The following is a 21703-nucleotide window of genomic DNA, read 5'->3' as shown; positions in this document are numbered from 1 at the left end:
GTCGCCTGATTAAAGCCTATCTTTACCACCTGATCCCTGTATTGAGAAGAGAATCCTTTATGTGGAAGACACAACACATTTTTCCTTGTTATTGGCTTCAAGGGACCCCGGCAAATTCTGGGCAATAACACGACTAAAATCGCTGCCCCTAGCCGTGTGACTAATTCATTACAATCACATATATACGCTCTATTGATTATCAACCAATTTTGCAAAAACTTTTAGAAATATGACATTAAAACAGCCAGTGTTACATAAATATAATATATAATAACACTTTTGGTGTTTAATACCATTACATATCCCACATGAATTCATTGTAAATTTGAGTAATCAGGAGGGGTATTAATCCGATTCCACTGTAGACAAACTCCCTATATACTGTCTGGGATTTGACGATGGACCTTGATTAATGAACCTGTCTAGTTTTACGAATATCACAGCTTAATTGGATTATCTGTTATTCTATAATGGATATGCTATGAGGGAATGTGACCCTCCCACACAAAGAGATTAATCCCCAAAAAGTAAATGTTATTCACGGTAAAAGTCAATTTATCCTAAGTACTAGGACATCAATTAAGACTTAGCTGACTTGATGGATATACGTGAATTAAACAGCGGTTTTATTTTACTCTACTAAAATAGAATTACTTTGGAAGGACTGACTGATGAAATGAAAGTTGGTTTGTGTCCCTCGACAAATTTTCACTTACACTGTGGTGTATGAATCAAATATCGATAGAAGCTTCTTTAAACGATAATCAAAGTACTGAAAATACTGAAATAATAGTTACTTGTACCTGTTAAAACGACTAATTTTAATCTGAAAAAGGCTTATCATAATGATATTTTTAATCAAAAAACTAAAACGAGAATAAATACATGTATAACAAATTACTTTTTTTTACCGAGCTGGTGTGAATTAACGATAAATAAATGAAAGAAATAAAATTCAACAAAATGATATTTTTACGATTTTTTTTTTCGACAAATCAGTTTAAAGTATTCTACTGTCTTGCATGTTTTCGTTTACCGACAGCCAATCTAGCACATGCTTACTGAACATTGACCAATGCTGGCTGTAGATCTGTAGTTGAACGTGAACATTCAGCTAGGCTGACATGCCGTAGAGCTACAGCACCGCAAAAATAAAAACTTGCAATTTACTGAATAACATAATTTCCTTACATATTCTGCTCTGCTTTGACACTCTAGAAAAATGTCTGCCAATGTCCAGATTTGACGCAATTCGCACACATTGTTTTATTCATACTTCGAGATGGAGAGCAACTGTTTTGATGCGGTCTTCAATATTCTAATTATTCTTTATTTGTTTGACTCATGCCATAATTTTTAAAGAAAATATCTAACATATATATCATTTCTGAATATAAATAGTTTATGTGACTACATCACTAGAATGTGATTAAAGGAATCATGTCACAAAAAAATTCCTTAAAGTTTAATCTTTCATTACCTTGATATAAATTGAGGCTTAATTTGATGCTATTCATTTGAAAAAACAAGAAAGCGATTTCTAAATAGAACCAACACTGCAAATGACAGTTTGTTAGATTTTGTAGATAAAAGAAGGAAATATCTGACTACATAGAATGTCAACTTTTTTTCCTGTTTTCATAATTGTTATTTATTCGAATATATAGAAGTATAGCATTGAGTTAGAAGTAAACAACAGTCTCTTTCAATATCTACATATCGAATAAAGCTTATCTTTTTTTCTTTTAAAAGATCACAAATATACATCGCTTATTTTCAATAGCAAATTTAAAGTTTACGTTTCTTAAATTGAATTAATATATAAAATTCCATTTTTACGGCAATCTAACATACCATTTTAATTCAGATGTCGTCACTTGCCTCTGAAATATTATATTCACCTTCACCAGCCACGTAAAGAGAGTTTACATGTAATGATTGCAACTCTCGATCTGCAGGAGATTTTTTTATACTTTACTTTCCGAGGTCTGCAAGCGTGTTTAGGAGAAATTCTGAGACGAATAACGCATGACGAATTGTTGGTTTTCGCTATAGAAATAAGGTTAACCAGTCAAAAAGAGTGCAAGTAAAGTAAATAAAGAAAGGGGGACTAGAGTAACATGTACTTAAAACATGAATATACGAATATTATTTTTAATAAAGCAACTGTACTATTTTTTAAATGTAAAAGATTCGAATGACACTTCTTTCTACACTGAAATAATTCAGTTCTGTAAATATCACATGAAGGAAAAACTGTAAGGACATACACATGTATGAACATTTTGTAAAATCCATTCGTAGGATTCCTACAGTGTCGAATCATGTTAACAGAATATGTTTTCAAAAGGCTTTAAGAATTAAATCGTCAAAAAATAAACAATTTCATTCCATAAATATTTGTTTCATGCACAGGATCAATAAAGAATTAAATGCATGTTGCGTCTTAAAAGGTAAAAAAAAATCGAACTGAAAAGAGTACATATTGTCAATGATTGCAATATTCAGACAGTATTAGCCTGTGTAATAATCGGCATACCGTTCTACTACGGTTATCAAGACATGTCAATATGAATATATTCTAAATGCTTTATGAAGTAATTATAAAAACGATAATTAATGTGCACAACGACTGATTTAACATGCAAATTATGATGTTTATCTTTACCTAAACACCTGATGCCAACTTGCATTTATAACCTCAGCTTTATAATAAAAACATGAAGCAAGCATGCTTATTGATTATAGCATAATACTCTTTGTTTGAGATCAGTATTATGCTCTAGGTGAATCATGCAAATTTATTGTACAAAAATGTATTTGGGTTGACAACCACGAAACAAATTAAACACAAATGAGACTTGTATGCTATCGCTTTGCTCGGCTTCACAATATAGTGTTTATTTGAATCATTTATTTAATCCATTGAATTTCAGAAAACAATATTCATAACTTATTGCATCAACTTTACGCTTGCGTGTTCTTGAAAAAAAAAAAACACGAATGGCTTGTAAATTTGCCGACGAATATTTGGTCTAAGTCCCTCATCAATGTAGATAGATACAAAAGCCACTTAAAATTTTAAATTATGTTTTTAATTGTTGAATGAGCATGGTGGTTTTTTTTTAATTTCGTTCATCTTTTTCATGTTCAACATCGTCGTTTCATATCAACCATACACAACAAAAATCAGTTTCATTTTCATGTGTAAATTGCAAACGATTCTCTACTTAAACTCCCCCACTAGCTCGAAAGAAGTAGGTATAATTATGGCAGACCTCAGTTTAAAGTAGTCTTTTGGCAGTGTAGAAGTGTATCTCTAATGCAGAGACCCTGTTTGCTGTCAGCGTGGAGTGTTAACTTTGGCGCTTAACAAACAATCAAGTGGAAAGCACTATATCCTCTCATCAATAAATCTTTTAATATATAACAGCTATTGAACGATATAGATAAAATGTATGCTTTTGACGTACCCTTATCTATTTATTTCTCATTTCTTGTAGCAGTGGAATTTCCGACCAGCTCGGCTCTCTCCTGTACAAGCGGCTTCACAGCGCCAGTGGTGAGGCAGCAAAACAATAAGATAAAAGGGAAATACTTAATAAATTATGCAGGTAGATGTGATTATATTTCAATTGGCTGCGTTTGATGCCCGAGCCCTCCGGTATTGAGATACCAGATATAAGGGACGCTTTTTCAGGAGGATAGGAACTTCACAAAAACTATGCTGTGCGAAATATTGGCGGATATTTGGGAGCACATGGCAAAAAAGTCTATGTTGTGAATTTCCACTGATTTTCGTGAATCGTTAAATAAACAAAGAACAATTTATTTTCTTTGGTGTGGATTGTGGTATTTGAGCCAATGGAATTTGTTCTTTTTCCAATATAGGTAAATATATCGAATAATAAGATTAATTTCTTCGTAATGGGTATTTAGTGTGCATGTGTGTTCCCAAGCCATCCTTATAAGCAGTGATCTATGATCACAGTTTCCACTGCAGAAGAAGCTCTCAATGAGGGAACGTACTAAATTCATTGGAAATTGGATTTTCAATTGGCAGTATTTTTTTAATGTCATTAGCGATCCGTGCTTTTTTGCAGTGAAATATGAGCTAGTCTTGGCAGTCGAGTTTTAACCACGTTCTAAGAAGGTCATAAAATTTTAAAACACTCTCGATGACTGTTGAGTAAAACAACAGACTTCCAGAAGCTGTCTGAAGATCTAAATTAGGGAGTGCCAATCAAGGTTCGTTTTAATGGAGACTTCCCAAGGAGAGACAAATTAGGATGAGAACGGGCACAGAGAAAGGGTGATAATTCCGAGTTTTTATGTCCCAGGCTCAGACCCCGGCGACAAAGCGTGTGTTAAACCTGATTGAATTACTAACTTAGCTGTGTTAAGGGACAAAATACCAATTTACAAATCCTTAATACACTATCGATGTTCTATAACTCCACAACCACCTCCAAGAAGAAGCTTATGTTGAGAGACGTTTCATGATGGTGTGGTTCTACTAATTTCCAAAGATATTATTTATAGGACAATAATTCATTCAAAACAACTCTAAACAGGATGAATATCCGACGATGTCTCCGTAAAACTCTGAAGTTTTTTCTGTGCACAATTCATTCCAAGGATGTAGCATGGATTTTTTTCATTTTCATCCTTATCACCATTCCAGGTAAGTTTTGAAATATTTTTGAAAACATCATGCCTTATTTTTTAAAACAGATTTACACATGTAGATTTTCGCATAAAAGTTCATATGAAAAGTTTTGGAAGCATTTTGTCGAGACAAATTTATCATGGTTATCTAACAAAAAGTGTGAACAACTTCGGTTAAACCGAAAGTATATAGGTATTTTACTTTGTCCGTCGTTTGAAACACAAAATTATCCAAATCCTGTAAAATAAATTTAGTATTGTCTATATAAAATCCAGATATTATGCATGAGATTAATCTTAATGTATATGTTAACATTTATTTATTTTTTGCAATTTGCATGCAACTGCTTATCAAAAGAGGAAACTTAAAATTCTTCTATAGGACGTTTTAGTGGATGGTCAACCGCAGGCCGCTTTAATGAAGAATCTTTCGTGGTAGAGCGCTGGATGTTAGACATAGGAAGAAATAATTTGATTCCGTAATTCCTTCCATATTACTCAGTAATCAATATTAAGGATCTAATCCGGAGTTGCCCCTATTACAGACAGATCTCTCAAAAGGTCAGGCGTGCGTTATGAAGTTAATAATCGCGGAATTGTTCAGTTTATGATTTCTTTGCCGGTCTGAGTCCCCGGACATTGTTGGTAGTTAATGTTCCGTGAAATAAACCTCTGATCAATAATAGTCAGAGAGGCCAGATCCAGAGGCAATCCGGGAGGCGAGATCACAAGCGGAAAGAAGAGAAAATATCATCTTTCTGTCCGTTTTCTGATTATTGTTCTATAGTTATCATTATCAAAGGGCTCTTAGAAGTTGTGTTGTGAATTGGATGATTTCACGAAAGCAAGCTTAATTTAGGTCAATAATAGATTTGAAGTTGATTTTTTCTAATAAGCATTCATTGTCTTGAGTGTGTGATTAAGAAGATTGTACTTCTGTGAGATAAAGAACAGACACCACCTGTTTTTTAATAAGCTTCATAAAATATCAATTGAAATTGTAATTTTGCTCTCTATCATTATTTCCATCCAATAATGTGATGATAAAAATTTACAGGAGTTAATAAAACATTTCAAAATATAGGAAACAATATCAATAAAGCAGCCATTTAGATCTTATTATTCAGCATTCCTTCCGATTAACGCACAGTTGCAAGCCAATAGTGTTTCAGTGTGTACACAAGGGAACTTGTTCTTTTTGTTTCATTTTCATCGCCACCGTTAAATGGCTTTAACAACTCCTTAGCGATCTGATCAATAACGAGAAATGCTGATCGGGGTTTGGTCTTGGTTCTCCGTGTCTGCTGTGCGCCATGTTATAGTGCCCTCACTAGTCAGTAAAAGGAGACGACAACTCATGGTAGATTGGTCACATAGATGGCGCCTTTGTTCACAGGTTATGCTACCGGTATGAGTATCAAACGACAAATGTTATATATTTTTAGCGTAAAATATTAAATTATTCTCCAAAGGAAATAAATTAGTTAAATAACGTGTGATATTGAAAGCAAGCAAAGTATCTTGGACCAGCGTATAAAAATTAAGAAAACAGTTTTATTTGGTCGATTTTTACTAAATATTCTTTAATTAATTCACTTATGACAAAGATTGCTTTTAGATTCTAACCCTTTTGAAATTCATAATTTAAACAACAGCAATAAAGCCAATCCAAAAGGTTTCCTCAATTTTCCTTCAAAATTGATTTGATTGTCCTTTCTGCAATGTCGGTTCTAACAAGAAACAACTTCTATTTTTCCGAAGAGCAGCAATATAAGCCAAAATATTTGCGGATAAGTAAGTGAGTTAAGTTGTTTAATTGTCTGCTAGTCCTAAACAATGCAATGTAAATTTGTGCGATGTAAAGTTAGTCGAATTCAATATTGTCTGATATAATACAACTCTATTTTTAACATAATATTTTTTTTAATTTATGACATAGATAAATAGAAATATGTTGTTTTAAAAGAGAGCGGTTATCTCTGTCAATATCTTATCTCTTGCTCACCGAAAAACCGAAAAAGTCGATCTCCTCCCAAAAGTATGACAAAAATAAATGTTTCAATGTAGAGAGTGGCATCAAATTTGAACACTGGCAGATATTTCTCCGAACTGAAGACACAGAGCAGGCCTCCGTGTATAGATAATTGCCCAGTGGGTGGGTGGATCAGCAGTGGGTTAAAAAACAAACTGCTGAATTTTGAGGGAAATCTATTCAATATCAAACTTTATTTTATAGATTTTAAAAATGCCAGCTTAAGTCTAGTTTTTCCTGCTAAAGGAAATTTAGTATTAAGTATTTTTCCAATGATAATAGCTTTGTGTGAAAAATTGTTCAAATTAGCGTACGTAATAAAGATCAAGTACCAATATAAAGAAAAGATAGCGGTGGGTTCGTCTACCTAAAGTTATCGATATGTTAGAAGGAATGCTGGCTTGGTCTAGAGATCAGCTATTATCTCTTGATTTCTTCGGCCTAGCTCTTCTCAGAATGAAAGAATTAATCCCAATTAATCCTAATCATGGAAAGGGATACCGAATCACAATCGATAGGCTACTCCAGAGTTTCCATCGCAAAAGGAATACTTACAAGAGCCGCTGAAACAGTTAGGCAGAATCTGTGTAACGGAAAGTCTGTGTAAATAAATCTTAAAATTGATTTCACTCAAAAATGTTCACTAGCCATCTTATGCCATTAGACTGTAAAATCAATGTTAAAATCTTTGCAATAAAGCGCCATTTGATTGTTTGACACCGCCGGTGGTATGAAGTATTAAGAAAAATCATGCTACGCAAACATTTTTCAACATTGTCAATAATGCCTAGAATACCCTTGTTTAATTTATAAAATTTCATTTTCTTCAACAGATACCGAAAGGTTGTTGAGTAGCATTAAAAACAGGCAAATCTGTTATCAAAAAATCTATCGTCATTTGAATCTTAACCCTTAACCCTGTGAGTTCACATATAAATGTTGTTTTATCGTTGAAGGATGTAATTGCTAACCTTTATCAGACTTTGAATCCTTTGACGATTTTATAGCAATCTCTTTCTCCAAGCTTTCCTTATTATCTAGACTTTTTATAAGTTTTGTTATGGGTTATTTGCAAAGTTAATAGACGTGTGCTGACGAAGGTCTGGTAGGATAAGAATTTATGATGCTCAAGTTTTCCGTAGTCTTAACATTAAAATATTCCTGGCTACTTCCTGTAGGAAGTACATGGTAAAAGTAGGAATATATGCCAGTAATGTAACATTTAAGAATTACCGAGGTAGTGGAATACTCATTATCCCGTATGTCAATGAAATATTGTACCTACAATATTTTGTTCTGAAGTTTTAGTGTTGATTAATGAATATTCATAAATGATTGATTGATTGATCAATCGAATGATTGATCAAACAAAATGATTGGGGTTGAAACAGTAAATTTATCAAAGGTATGAATTGCACATTCTAAATAAAAGCTTTTCTTTCATCGACAACATCAACTGATTTTTATTGTAAGATTCAATTACATGTGTTAATTACAAATTTACAATTATGAAGATGGCACATGCATTTTTTTTATACTTTCATGTTACATACTGAAATCTGATTGGTTTAGACGCAGTTGATAATCCGTTCTATTACCCTCAGCGTTAGCAACACACTTAGCAACGGGTAACACAACAAATTGTTACATGTACATGCGCGTAAACTATGCGCGTACGGTTCGCCAAAGAATTCACGTTATTTATATATAAAAGTATTTAAGTTTTTTTTTTAATTAAGACATTCAGTATAATAAAATAAATAGTACCTGTTAAGGAGGGTAAGATTTGAAATTGACACCCCTCGAAAACCATTGTCAACCTCCGCATCGCGTCGGTTGACAATGGTTTTCTCGGGGTGTCAATTTCAACTGTTACCCTCCTAAACAGGCACTATTTATATAATATGGTCTGTGATTCGAATACGTGTGAATCTGCAGCATGATTAGAACGGTTTCACATATTTTTTGTGTGTTTTATCCAAGACCTAACGATAAAGAAACGATCACACATTATCCATTGAAGTATAAATTGTTTATTTTACAAAATATTTTGATTAAAAAATCAATTCATAACAATTTAAACGGTAGATAATTCCGTTAATAAAAAATAATAAATTAATTTGACCTGTATATGCATGCATTCCGATCGTCCAAAGCACACAACCAACATAATAAAAAATAATCGAAAATAAACTTAGTACTGAAATATGGAACAAATCGAAATATTGATACAATCATACATACATCGAATATATAATGCATATTAAATATGAAAGAAAAAGTATGCAAGCTCACATACATTACGTTTGTTGACATTGCGACATGATGAATGTATGACAGAGCACACATTAAATACTCAAAATAAATTATGTTCAAATATTTGGAAAAATACTTAAATCGAAAGTACCTGGTAATTAATATGCACATCCCCATAATGTTTCCACAAAATTTCTTGATTCCATGCAACCGTTTACGGTTAAAGAGTAGTTGGGCTGAAAATCCATTGAAAACTATATATAATAATGGCCAAAGTTCTAAGTTCAAAATCTAAAGTTTAAGAAATGTTAGAATACCGTAATAGTTATTTTCTGCACATCTACTCGTTGTTTTTTCATTGCCTACCTGTTCAGGTACAGTATCAAGAATTTCTGTTATGCAGTAAAAGAAGAGGTGTTTAAAAAAGGGGGAAAAAATAAAAAACAACAACACCGTCGGGTCAAAGCATTGTACCCCAACAAATTGTTGCGTAAAGGCATGATAAACGAAATATATTTTGTAATATCTGATTTATGATGCGAGCATAATGATATATACAAAATAAAATTAACGGAGTGCATATTAATTTGTCTCAATACATAATCTATTAAAGTTTGTACTCTTATGTTCATAAAGTTCGTATTGTTAATATCCAATACAGAAATTACGGTGTTTGTTTGTTATATCTAATAGAGCTTAATCCTTACGGGCATCATTCACAGACAGGGTAGACTAATTAACGAATAAAGGTCTTGGCACCAAACTTAACACAATTATCTTCCAGGGAAAACGTATCTACGATTACTGGCGTCAAAAGAGGAGAGTCTTCTGTATCGTTCTGTGATGATGTGTTCTTATCTTCCACCACAGGACAGGCGAACAGACCCATGTATGATAGAAAACCTCGATATTGTCGCGTGTAAGTAGAGCGATGCTTGTCTCAATATGCGTGGCTTTTTGCTTAGGTTGCTCAAGGCAAACGATCATCATCTAACGCAATAGATCTTCGGCTGGAATTGACAGTACCTACCTTAATGGAGATGAATGTAGCTATCAAAGCTCGTGTTCCTCAATATTTTATCATATTAGATGGATATATGCTATGTTTTAAAAAGAAAGACCCAAGGATGTAATTGCATCATATTCTCATAAAGCTTGCCTGCTGCAAAGCCAATCTCTATATGCTCGTAATTAATTTTTGTGTCTAAAAATGTCTTTTAAACATTAATTGATAAGTATAGAATTATAAAGTACATCTTCGAATTCGCAGCCAGTCGAAAAACAATCCATTTCAGAACTATATTGCAGTTCATTTTTTGATAAGTGAATTGTAAGCTTGCTACAGTTTTATATTGTTGGTTTTTTTTCGAACTTGCTTTATTTTACTATTATGAAATGAGACACTAAGAAAGACGAATATAGATTTCCATTTATTAGATATGAAATTATCGATATCTGCCATCAAACAGCTTCTTTCAAATTGTATGACTAGTCTTTAAATTATCAGTCTCTTTGCACATTTTTTAAAAAGATGGTAATCCATTTCGTTTCACCGAATTCAAATACTTGTCTTTAAAACCAAAAGTACTACAATATAAAATGTATCTAACTGTAAACGAGAATAAAAAACTAAATATTAATCTCACTTAATTAGAGAAAGCATTAGATATTCAAAAACTGATATGTACACGATGAATATCGAACATCAAACGGGCGGAGCAAGTGCGCGTTTTCACAGTAGTCTACGTGCAATAGTACGAAACTCTCGTGCTATCTTCGGAAATCAACAAACTCTGAGCTGCGAAATAACAACTGTCGTTTTGCTTCTCATCAAATTATGCTTCCGATTGGGAATTACTGTATCAAACGGAGCACAGATGGCCGATATTCATTGCGGAGGAAGAGCACCACAGCACTATTTTTTTTCTAGGTGGATAAATTGTTATTGGGATCTGTTAAAAATACATGCACTTGAATAGGTGATGATTTATTTCCTCGAATCGCCACAATATCAAATATTGATATTTCTGAGTTCTCGCAATGTTGGTTCTTATATATCGATTAGGTATCATGCATCCGTCATGTATTAATATATATATATACATTGTATCCCCTTGCTGTTAAGAATCATATATATTTAATAGCCTACCATGAGGATCTCGTCCTTCTTTGTTAATATTTAATGAGTGAATCGGCAGTGGTTTAAATCAGCAATCTTAATGTAAAATAAACGATACACTATGAATGCCTGGCACCCTTATGTAGCACAATATTATCGTGCAAGTGGTTAATATCAATAAACCTTGTTTTTTCATCTGTATGTATTTTCATACTATCAATCTAACACGTTATCGCAAAAGAGTTTTACACCAGACAAAAAGGAAAGGAAAACTTTTGTATTTAGCCTTGAAAAAACATCAGTGAGAGAAACCATTGCTGAGATAAATCATTGTTTCTTCAAAAACAAAAAAATATGTACAAAAATGTAGATGATTTTTTACAATTTTTGCAACTCTTATCTTCAATTGAAAATAATGGATGGACGGTCTGAAAACTGTAGGGATAAGATACTGTAAATCGAGTTTGTGTTCATTGTGAATGGTTAGCAGATTGAAGATGACGAAAGATAGAATGAATGTAGTGTCTCTTAATGAACGATTTATTAAATTTAGAGAGATATAGTGAAGGATGGCTTTTCCAGACTATAAATGATAATTTAGGTCATGGTTAGGAGGAAAAAATCGTAACGTTATCAACTAATGCGAACATTATTGTATTTGAAGGCAGGATACACCATGTACGTCTAAATAATAAGGATACCGTTTTAAGTTGACCATTCTGCATAATTTTAAGTTTTTTAATGCACAACACAGCCAATTGTGCCTCACGTGAGAAGAGTTTCATGTGATTTTTACGTGAAGTTTCATCCGAAATTCACGTGAAATTCATGTGAAAGCTCACATGATTTTCACACAAGTTTAACGGGAAATCCCTTTCACGTGAAATTCATGTGAAAATTTCACGTGAAATTCGTGCGAGTGCTCTTCACACGAAATTCAAAAGTTTCACGTGAGGCACAATTGCCTGTGAGAGAACACGATTTATAATTCAAGTCTTTGTTGCAAGTCCAGCCCATTTGAAATATCTCTCCCCACCCCGAAGTCAAGAGAAAAAAATAGAAAAGAAAAGTCATTGCATGCTTTAATTTCACCATCAGCATACAATGTAGGTTTAAGAGGTTTGTATCTGGATGAATAATCTATAGTACAAAGTTAAACTTAAAGTACTCAATGATGAAATCAAAATTAGATTAATCATATTTGGTGTTTTATGCTTTACTCGTAAAGAGAGGAAAGAATTACTCTTTGGCAGGTAAGAGCATACTGAGGTTTCAGAACCTGTATATCTGCTACTTTTGTTGTTATGATATAAAATGATAATGGATACATTTAAATCAAACTGAAGAGGAATCAGACACTTGCCTTTTGAACCCTCCCAGGAGCAATGCATATTTTAACAAATTGACTACTTTTATCACACATTGGTTGCTAAAATACCAATTTTTTTCTATGATGAGTAAGGAAAGGATATACAATGGTAATATGAATCAACCGTGAAATTTAATGTGGGTTTTCTCTTCATCTCTTATACTTTGCCAGTACTGTATTCCCAGTGGCTTTAATTTCATGAATTTCGAGGAAGCTTAATATTTATCTACTAGGCAACTAAAGGAACGACGTAAAATATTAAGACATTTTTAAGGTCTTCCATAGATTAATGCTTACATGATTTATTAATATATTATTAGGTTACAACAACAGCATTAAAATACAGTAGAATTTTGATATCTCGAACCGCGATATGTCAAATAGCATTGATATATCAAAGAGAGTTGAAAGCCTGAACCACTGTTTCTTTCTGCATCTTACCATATCTCAAAGTACATTGCGTTCGAGATAACGATGTTCGACTGTAGTTTCTTTGAAATGCAAAAAATAGAACTTATTGATTTGATTCAAATACTTGTTTTTCTGTGTTACTCCTTCGGCATGTCTCATCTCCGCTGTCTTGACATTTTAGCAGGACTTTTGTAGAAAAGTACTTTTTATAAACTTATTACAAACACATTGTGATCGTTCTTGATTTCACAAAAATCGAATCCATTTTTTAAACCAAACTTGTGAAATCGAATCCATTTTTTAAACCAAACTATAAAAAACACAAATTTTCATATTTTTCAAAGAAAAAATGAAGAAGACTATAAAAGAATGTGCCAACGATTTTCCCAATAAATGATCTTCTAGTAAATTGCCTTCGCAGATTCAATGTTTATGACGCAGGTTACTTGTTGCATTGTAATATGCCTAAGTTAGCGTTGCAGCTAATCTGATGATACAATTCGTATGCACAGTTCAAAGTCTGGGTATTATCAGGATTAATTTTAAATGATAGAAATGATTGTCTATGAGGCACACGGAAGACGTGGAATAGAGTCGAGGCTAGGCAGACACAAAACAGCTATGGTTTCTGGATAAGTTGTAGAGAATGTACTAAGTTTTCTCATAACTCAAACTTTGATAAACCCAATAAACCAGTGATGTGTTTGCTTTAAAACCAACTCTTTTATTCGGTAATATGCTGTTTATACCTGAGTTTTTTAAAGGACAAATTGGAAAAAAAGGCCTATGGTTGAACAAAGAATTGAAAATAAAATAACTGCAGAACAGTAGCTCCACAGGAAATGTTGGTTGACGGATCGTGGAGCTACAGTTCCGTCCATACAAAAAAATGTATACTTAATACGCACTAAAAGTTTCGCGCGGTTTTGTGTAAATTTTAGTACTAAAAAATTCTGAGACATTTTACTGTAGATGTCATTTTTATATTCGCCTCTAAATATCGTATAAACACCAAACCCCACTGTTTCCTTTTACGGGGATAGTGAGGGAATATAACATACTTCACTTTCCGAGGTCGGTTAGGGTGTTTAAGAAAACGTTTGTTTTGGCAAGTAAACTGGCGAACCAGTATTGAAATTTGTCAGGAGGTTTTACTTATCGAAAGTTTCACATTTTCCTAAATTAGTTTAATAATTAAAAAACCTCGCGCAACTTTTGGTGCGCAATAAATGTACAGTTTTTGTAAGGATTGACCTGTAGCTCCACGGTCCGTCAACCCAAATTTCCCGTGGAGCGACAGTTCTGCAGCTTAAAATAAAATTAATCTTGTATCTATAATAAAAGCTGGTATTTCTTGCTATTGTCCACTGTTATCTACTTACTTTTTTTACTATTTTAAGTAGAAGATAAGAAAGGAGACAATAAACGTACAATGAAAGCATTTGTATTGTCCGAAGAGCAATGTACATGGTCCCTAGAAGGTGAAAATTTTTGTTTACTTTACTGTTTTAAGACTTGGCAGTTTTCAAACGACAAACGAATGCTACAACTAGCATTTATATTATTTATGTACAATGTAGATATTTAATGTTGCAAATTGGCGGGATTTTTTTCCCAGAGATTTCACTTTGTTGCTTTCCTCGCCCTCTTACAAGCTCACTTACTGGCTGCCACTTTTAGACCATAGTCTTCCTTTGGTTTTGTTCCAATGACCATAAAATAGGTTTGTCGGTTCTTTACACCTGTTTTCATTTACAGGTGTGAAAATCGTGTCAGATTTTGTCGCGTCCGCGCCTGGGACTTTACATTTTATACTTATTGGACCCAGATTGTAATTACAGAGTTATTCCCCAATTATGAACAAATTATGGTATCGTGAAGCACGTTCTGAGCGGAATCAGGCTAATCGATGGCAGCTCTTTCTTAGTGGGCTCAACTCAAAGCACTATAATAATGTGTCCTGTATCTGTAACTCGAGACAAATAGCTATGTCGCAACAGCTACCTAAAAGTAACTAAGAATGAATCACCCTGAAATAAAAGTCCTTGTTCAAACACCTTCGGTACATGCAGATATTAAAATATAGCGATTTATAAGATAGTTTTGTACTTTATATTAGTCAAACACATTTATCAGAAAAGTGAGTTGTTGGTAATAACGTCTTCAGAAGAATCTACGCAATGTAGGTCTTATGCATCAACAATAACTATCTGTAAGTTTTCCAATGGGACTTGGGCATTATTTTATTATACCTACAGGAATGATTTGAATTCTTAACTTAGCATCGAACCGCCGCCACACACGCTATTCCTGGGTTATAAGAATGTACGGCATTTTCCCCTCACTAAACATTTCAAATTTATATCTATAGTTGTTATGCAAAAAATAGAGTGTTGTTTTTGCATCAATTTAGCACTTGTTCTTTCGAAGCAAATACATGTACTTGGTAGTGATTAAAAATGAATTATGCAGCCTGTGAAACAAAATGTAAAAGCGTTTCTTGCAAAACTGCTATTTATAATTCCCTTTGATAGTTAATAATAGATGCCTTCGTCGTTATAGAATAAAGAGATTCTTAATTCAAACCGTCATTGCTGATGGTTTGTTTAAAATGGTATATAGTGGAAACATTGGTATTTAATATATAGCTTATGTATTTACATTTCGACACAGGATGATTTCTTTTACTTTTCATGCGATTTTTACGTCTGAAGAATTCAGAAAGTAGAGAAGAACCTACTATAATTCAAAGGATATAGTAAAAATACTTCACAATTTTTAGATGGATAAATATTTATTTGAATTCACACCAAATAACCTTTATCTAGAGCTATATTTTAGTCATCGTCGGAAACTCATGGTCTGTCTCTCGCTTTTCTTCAACTAAGGCCTGACCGTCGGGTTCCGACGATGTATTTATATATGAATGTATTTTATAATGGATTTGAATGGAATTACAATAAGATAGCTTCAATGTAATACTCATATGATTTGTTAGTTTCCCATGTTTCGTTTACTTATGCTTGCAATTTCAAGTACTTAAAATATTGCAACTGCATATTTAGAATTTATAGACACAACAAATCTTTTATAATATTGACGCATTAGAAAGTTACTATCGGTTTCATATAATTTTTCTTCACACCTTTATTCATTGCTTGATGAAGAGCGGAAATAGTTGCAACTATAACTATACACATTTTTTTTTGGTTTTATTGTACAAGTATTTCTTATATTACAGTATACAACACATGGTTCTGAAATTCAGCTATTTATTATATGACGTTGTGAGCATACATCACAAAATCGTTTTAAACGCATCGACACCTAGCAACCAATAAGTCTGTCATAGCCAGTTATTTTTGTACTCCGCTACATTAGGATACATGATACAGCGGACTGTATGTAGTGATTAAGAGGCCACATAAAGATCAATTTTGTATGTGCAACCTTCTGTTCGAAAGCCTGGCCGGCCTATAAATCTTCATTCCCTTAAATGATTTACATCTCAATGGAAAAAGCAACGTTCCTGGAACCCGTGGCGAAACAAATGAGATTTCGGCCTTCCTAGAGAGTCGAATTCTGCTCGGAACTGTAGGCAGGGTTTGCTGATCCTTTTAGCACAATGTAATGCAAATGTGGACTGTGGCTACCACCATTGTGTCTGCCATGGTTTTGGGGCTGTTTTGAGGGCGAAACTTTCTATTGTCGAGTCTCCGTCATTTACATTCTTTAATGACATTTAGATAATTAGTTTTGTCCATTTTTGAATAGCTTTGTAAGGTCGTTGATACATGTATCCTTGCTGGAAACCTTGCACTGGTATTATACAAATGTTAAAAAAGAAACTAGCAGTCACTTGCAACCAGGATTAACACTGTACCTGACGTTACAGAGGCGAAAATACATAGATTTTGTATATTACAATCTATTAATGGGATTTTGTTGTATTTTCTTTAACATTAATCTTATTATTAAGGTAATTTTCAACCTTATATCCCCTTCGCATTATTTTCACCCAACAACGCTTTACAGATTCATTACTGAATCGTCAGATGGCTGTTACACTATGGTTTGTGTGTGGCATTTTTTGCAAGTTTGTACCCTTAAAAGAATTTAAAATTATTCTTCATTTCCAATTTGTCACCAATATATATTTTCATCCATAAAATTCAAAACTCTCTTTTTTGCAATTGAGATGCAATGGAATTTTGATATAAAATTTTCTTTCTGGACATACATGTACATACATGAAGTTGTGTATTCTAATAAGATGGTTGATTATTGTGTTTTCCATTATGATCTAGTGTAACAAATTGTTGGTCTGTTACTAAAGGGCAATTACGTGTTTTACCCTTGTAATACTTTAAAAGCTCTCAGAAAATGAGATGTGTCTCATTTTGTGGAAATCTGTTTTTATTCAAAAAGTTTAGAAGAGGCGTTTATCTATCTGCAGACAAGATGCTCTCTCATCATTTTATAGCTACTACATATCTCATGCTTCAACATTCTAAAACACAGTTACACATTTTCCGTGAATCATTTGTTGGATTTGAGAGAAACTCTATATAAAGGTACAATGCAATTTACTTTACAATTATTCATCCATATGTGAACATAATTGCATTTTATGTGGTGTGCAATCTCGACTTATTCTCACTGCCTTGTAAGTAGGTTAGCTTTATTATATTTTGCAATCAGTTTTATTCAAACAAAAGCGTTGATTACATCATGCAAGTTAATTAAAATGTCTGTGATATTAACCAAATGATGGGCAAAGGAAAACCATATTTTCATCACAAGCGAAGAAACGAATATCAGTATTCGCTTTTTTTATTGTCTTGGGAAATAAACTCTTGGTTTTCTAATAAGAGGAAGAAAAAATATTCACTCCATACAACGATTTCTCAACACAAAAACAAAATGTTCATCGTCTTAAAAAATCGACATAGACTAAGTATTTCTATCAATAGCACATAAAAATAGCACGTGTTTGCTTTTTTGAGATGTTGCAAAGTCCTTGCTATCGAGACGGCCACAAGATAACACTAGTAAAATACCCCCCGATAATTGGAACGCTTGATACGAAATCTGACAGAGGAAACACTCAGACGAGTGCTCAGCCCGCTTTATCGTTTGATGATCGAACTAAATTGATATTTGATTTCAACACTTTATGTTAGCTCCTCTAATCAGAGTCAGATTAAAACGACCAAGCGTCAGGTAATTGTTCAAATTTTAACAGGTTTTCATTTTCACATCAACCCGTTTTTATGAAACGTCAAGATAATTATAATTATTATGACTCGCTAAAAGATAACCATCGTCTCCATAATTTTCGTGGAAATTACAACACAGGTCGCTGGGGGATGTGTGAAAATAACAGGCTCTGGTAAAATGATTAGTTGAAAACAAGAAAGCGGATGATGGGAGATATGGGAAATGGAGCCTCGTCTAAAAATCAACACTTGGTGACAATTATTTAAACAAAGCCACATGTCAATTCATATAATCCAATAAAAAATTATTGATTTCAAAACCAAGAAACGTGATTGGTCTGGCTGGAGAACTATGATATGATCGGAACACCTGATAGGTGCATGCTCAAAATACATCTTAGTCAGTCGTACGTCATTATATAATTCCCAGTTGATTCAAAGATAAAATGTGAGGACAAATTGGATTCATATTATTTACATAATTTATAGACGTTCATATTTACATTTATTTAAATTGTTATCGAAATGTACATGTATATATTTAAAGCGTGCTTGGCGAATAAACGTAAGATCAAATTATCGGTATTCATCAATTATACAAACCTTATTACTGAAAGAGAAAAAATTGAGATGGGACGAGTGGGAATGTATTAATTTCAAATTTTGCAAATTGATTTATACAAGTTTGACTTAATATTCATGTCAACAAATATTAAAATAGCCAATGTAATACACAAACGTACTAAAAAGAATACATGATTTGAAAGAATTGCAAGGTTTCGTCGCTAAAACATAATGTACTTTAAAGTTAGACACAACTATAAACATGTGAATTTTTTAGATTATGACGACTTAGATTCCTTGATCTATTCTGTTTTCTTTCAATGAAAATTCAAAGGCATCAAAAGAGACGATGATAAGATGTGAAATTATACTATTTCTTTTGGAGCTCCCTGAAATAGTTACTTTGATGAATGTTAAAAGAGGCTTCAAGGTTTCCAAAGTGTTCTTGCTATAATGAATTCATGTCAAGGATATGAAGTGCATACGTTGACGAAAAACTTCCGAATGTAAATTCTGAACATTTTTTATAGATGGTTCTTTTTTTAAAATTAGAACACACGCATATACATCAACTAGACGTACGTGTAGACCAGAAATGATGTTATGAAATAAATTGTCAGACCTCCTTGTTAAAACTTTATGTTGTTGTTGAAAAATGTTGTTCAGATAAAAACAACTTTTTCGTGATTCAAGCAAAACTAAATTCATGACAAAGTCCGGATATAACCCATAAACGTGTCTTGGCCATGAAAATTAAGAATCAAGTCAATGGAAAGGAGAATTGATTTGCAATTTGGGTTCGGGGACGTTATAACGAAGCTGAAGTCCTTTCCTGTCAGGGAACCACTTGACAGTCTAATTCCTCTGTATCAGTGTTCTCTCACTCTGAAGCGAAAGCGCAACAATAACAACAACTAAAACAAACTCCAAATTCGCCCCATCCCCAAATGTAACAAAATATTGTGCCAAAAACATTGAACAATTTCATCAGCATCACTAAACAATCGAAAGAGTATTGTGACAGACATATCTATCTTTATGGCTAGAAAGTAGAGTTTGTTTACACAATACTTAACCCATTGGAGCGTTTTATTGAATCGTCAGTGTTAAAAAATAGATTTCCACCACATGTTTGCAAAAGTATTAAAAAGCGTTGTATCCTGTTACATATTATCTATAATAATAAACACATTTGCTCTGCAGCTCATCAAGGAAAGCTTAAAAAAGATGTTAAAATCAACTTAAACCAGGGTTGGGTTTTGATCATAGAGACATTAATCTTTTATGTGTTTCACAATTTTGCATTTTTGCTCGAACAATAATCATAAACGTTTATGATTTATAGACATTTGGTATGCATTTGAGATTTAAAATAAATTCAGTGTTGTAAAAACCCCATTAATGTCACTGAATGTAAGACAAAATAAGAACCAACTGTTGTTCAAAACATTAAACAAAGAAGATTTTGAAAAATATGAAATAACAAACCAACCAATCTTCCTGTTTGCAGTTTTCACCAATTCTGAAAATTAGTATAAAACTCAGCGTTGCAGCGACAATTACTTGTTTGAAAAACATTGGCTTCTCTTAATGAATATATCAAATAACTGAGTTAAATCATGTGATATGTCTTGATGATGGTTGTACTTGTAAGTGAGGTTCATGTGACACGGTAACCTTACTTCCGATAATTAATCACTGTTAACACCGGAATAGCACAGACTGGGTTCTTCTACAGATCACGACTCATCTTCGGCTATTTTTGTTTTGTTTTGAGAAATCCTTAACACCCGGTATGTATTCATGCATACATGAATACATACCGTGTGTATATATATATTGTCGTTGTTAGATGCTTAATTAAATATTTCCGAAAAGTTCTTATTAACTTAACGATTATCATAGATATCATGAAGTTGTGTCACTTTGTCCCTGTACATGTATATATGAAGTCCAATGGTCTTGAACATATTAAGAGCAATATTTAGTATTCAGCAATCAACTGTTTTCAAACTTAATAATCTATCTCAAATTACAAATTTCATTACCAGAACTGATTCTATAGAAAAATTAAGGTCAGACGAATCATATAAGAATTCTAACTGAAAGTCGAGAAAGGGCAAAGCCAGGAAACAGATCGCTTAGCAAAGAAAACCAACAGGAAATTAGGTGGCTTCAGTTAACATGGACCTTATTTTTTATTTATAACCAATCGGAAAATTTTATGTGATTGTGACTATTAAATTACCCTTCCCGCCGGTGATATATTGAGCTCAATAATCAAATGCAGCCAATTACTGCAGCAATTGTCCTCCAATTCTGACATCATCTACCGTCTATTTTGACAGATGTGATCAAAAACACTTTGGTATCGGAACTGTGCCATCTAAGCTAGAATTTCGATAATATCTTTTATACCAGCTGCAATATCGTTTACAATATTTTTTCATCTCCCAATACCTCTTAACTCTTTCAAGAAACTAACTTATTTTCTTTAGTTTGGAGGAAACATTATCCAAACGAATTATCATAGATTTTTTACGGAAATATTCAATGTATTTGGGGAATTGTTTTGTAGAATATATTGAACAGGTGCGAGCTTTCTTTCAATATTTGACTATGGTCAAGAGTTTCTGCCCACTTATTTTCGTCCATTACACAAACTGTGTGAGAAGACACACATCTGTCTAATGACCAGCCAGTCGAAGTTAATTATCACTGGTGAATAGAGTGCACTTTGCCATTATTATTCTTACAAAGATTCTTTTAACATTTCCTTTGATGTTATCTTAAAGGGTAACTAGATTCTCTATGGTCTGATATCGAAGTTATGTCATAAGGAACTATATTCTTCAATGTTCCCTAAATTACCACTGACGTGTAATATCTGGTAAATTTGTTAACTTGTCTTAAGATATATAAACTCTTTTGCTAATTTGTTTTGAGATAAATGAACTCTTATCTTGCATGATTAGCGGTTATCTCTTTTATGAAATATCTTGATTGCAATTAAGAACTAAAGCATGTGGATGGCGCTCCAGGAGACATTTTTTAACTAAAGTATA

The 21703-nt window shown here is 33.0% G+C and overlaps 1 protein-coding gene across 3 annotated transcripts in view; it reads left to right on the top strand.

Moving 5' to 3' along the window:
• Nucleotides 1-21703, top strand: part of LOC128179103 (limbic system-associated membrane protein-like) — a 38923-nt gene that overhangs the window by 10573 nt on the left and 6647 nt on the right. Inside the window, exon 2 of one of the 3 annotated variants that reach the window (XM_052846601.1) lies at nt 3504-4684. In XM_052846601.1, the coding sequence (XP_052702561.1) occupies nt 4576-4684 (109 nt within the window). In that variant the 5' untranslated portion in view covers nt 3504-4575. Of the gene's footprint in view, nt 1-3503; nt 4685-9745; nt 9876-20409; nt 20432-21703 lie in introns of those variants that run through there. The other 2 variants (XM_052846602.1, XM_052846603.1) reach the window with 2 other exon arrangements.

This window comes from Crassostrea angulata, chromosome 3 (assembly GCF_025612915.1).
Source record: "Crassostrea angulata isolate pt1a10 chromosome 3, ASM2561291v2, whole genome shotgun sequence".
Taxonomy (NCBI): domain Eukaryota; kingdom Metazoa; phylum Mollusca; class Bivalvia; order Ostreida; family Ostreidae; genus Magallana; species Magallana angulata.
The sequence above is the reverse complement of the archived record's forward strand: the minus strand, read 5'-3'. Positions and strand labels throughout refer to the sequence as shown.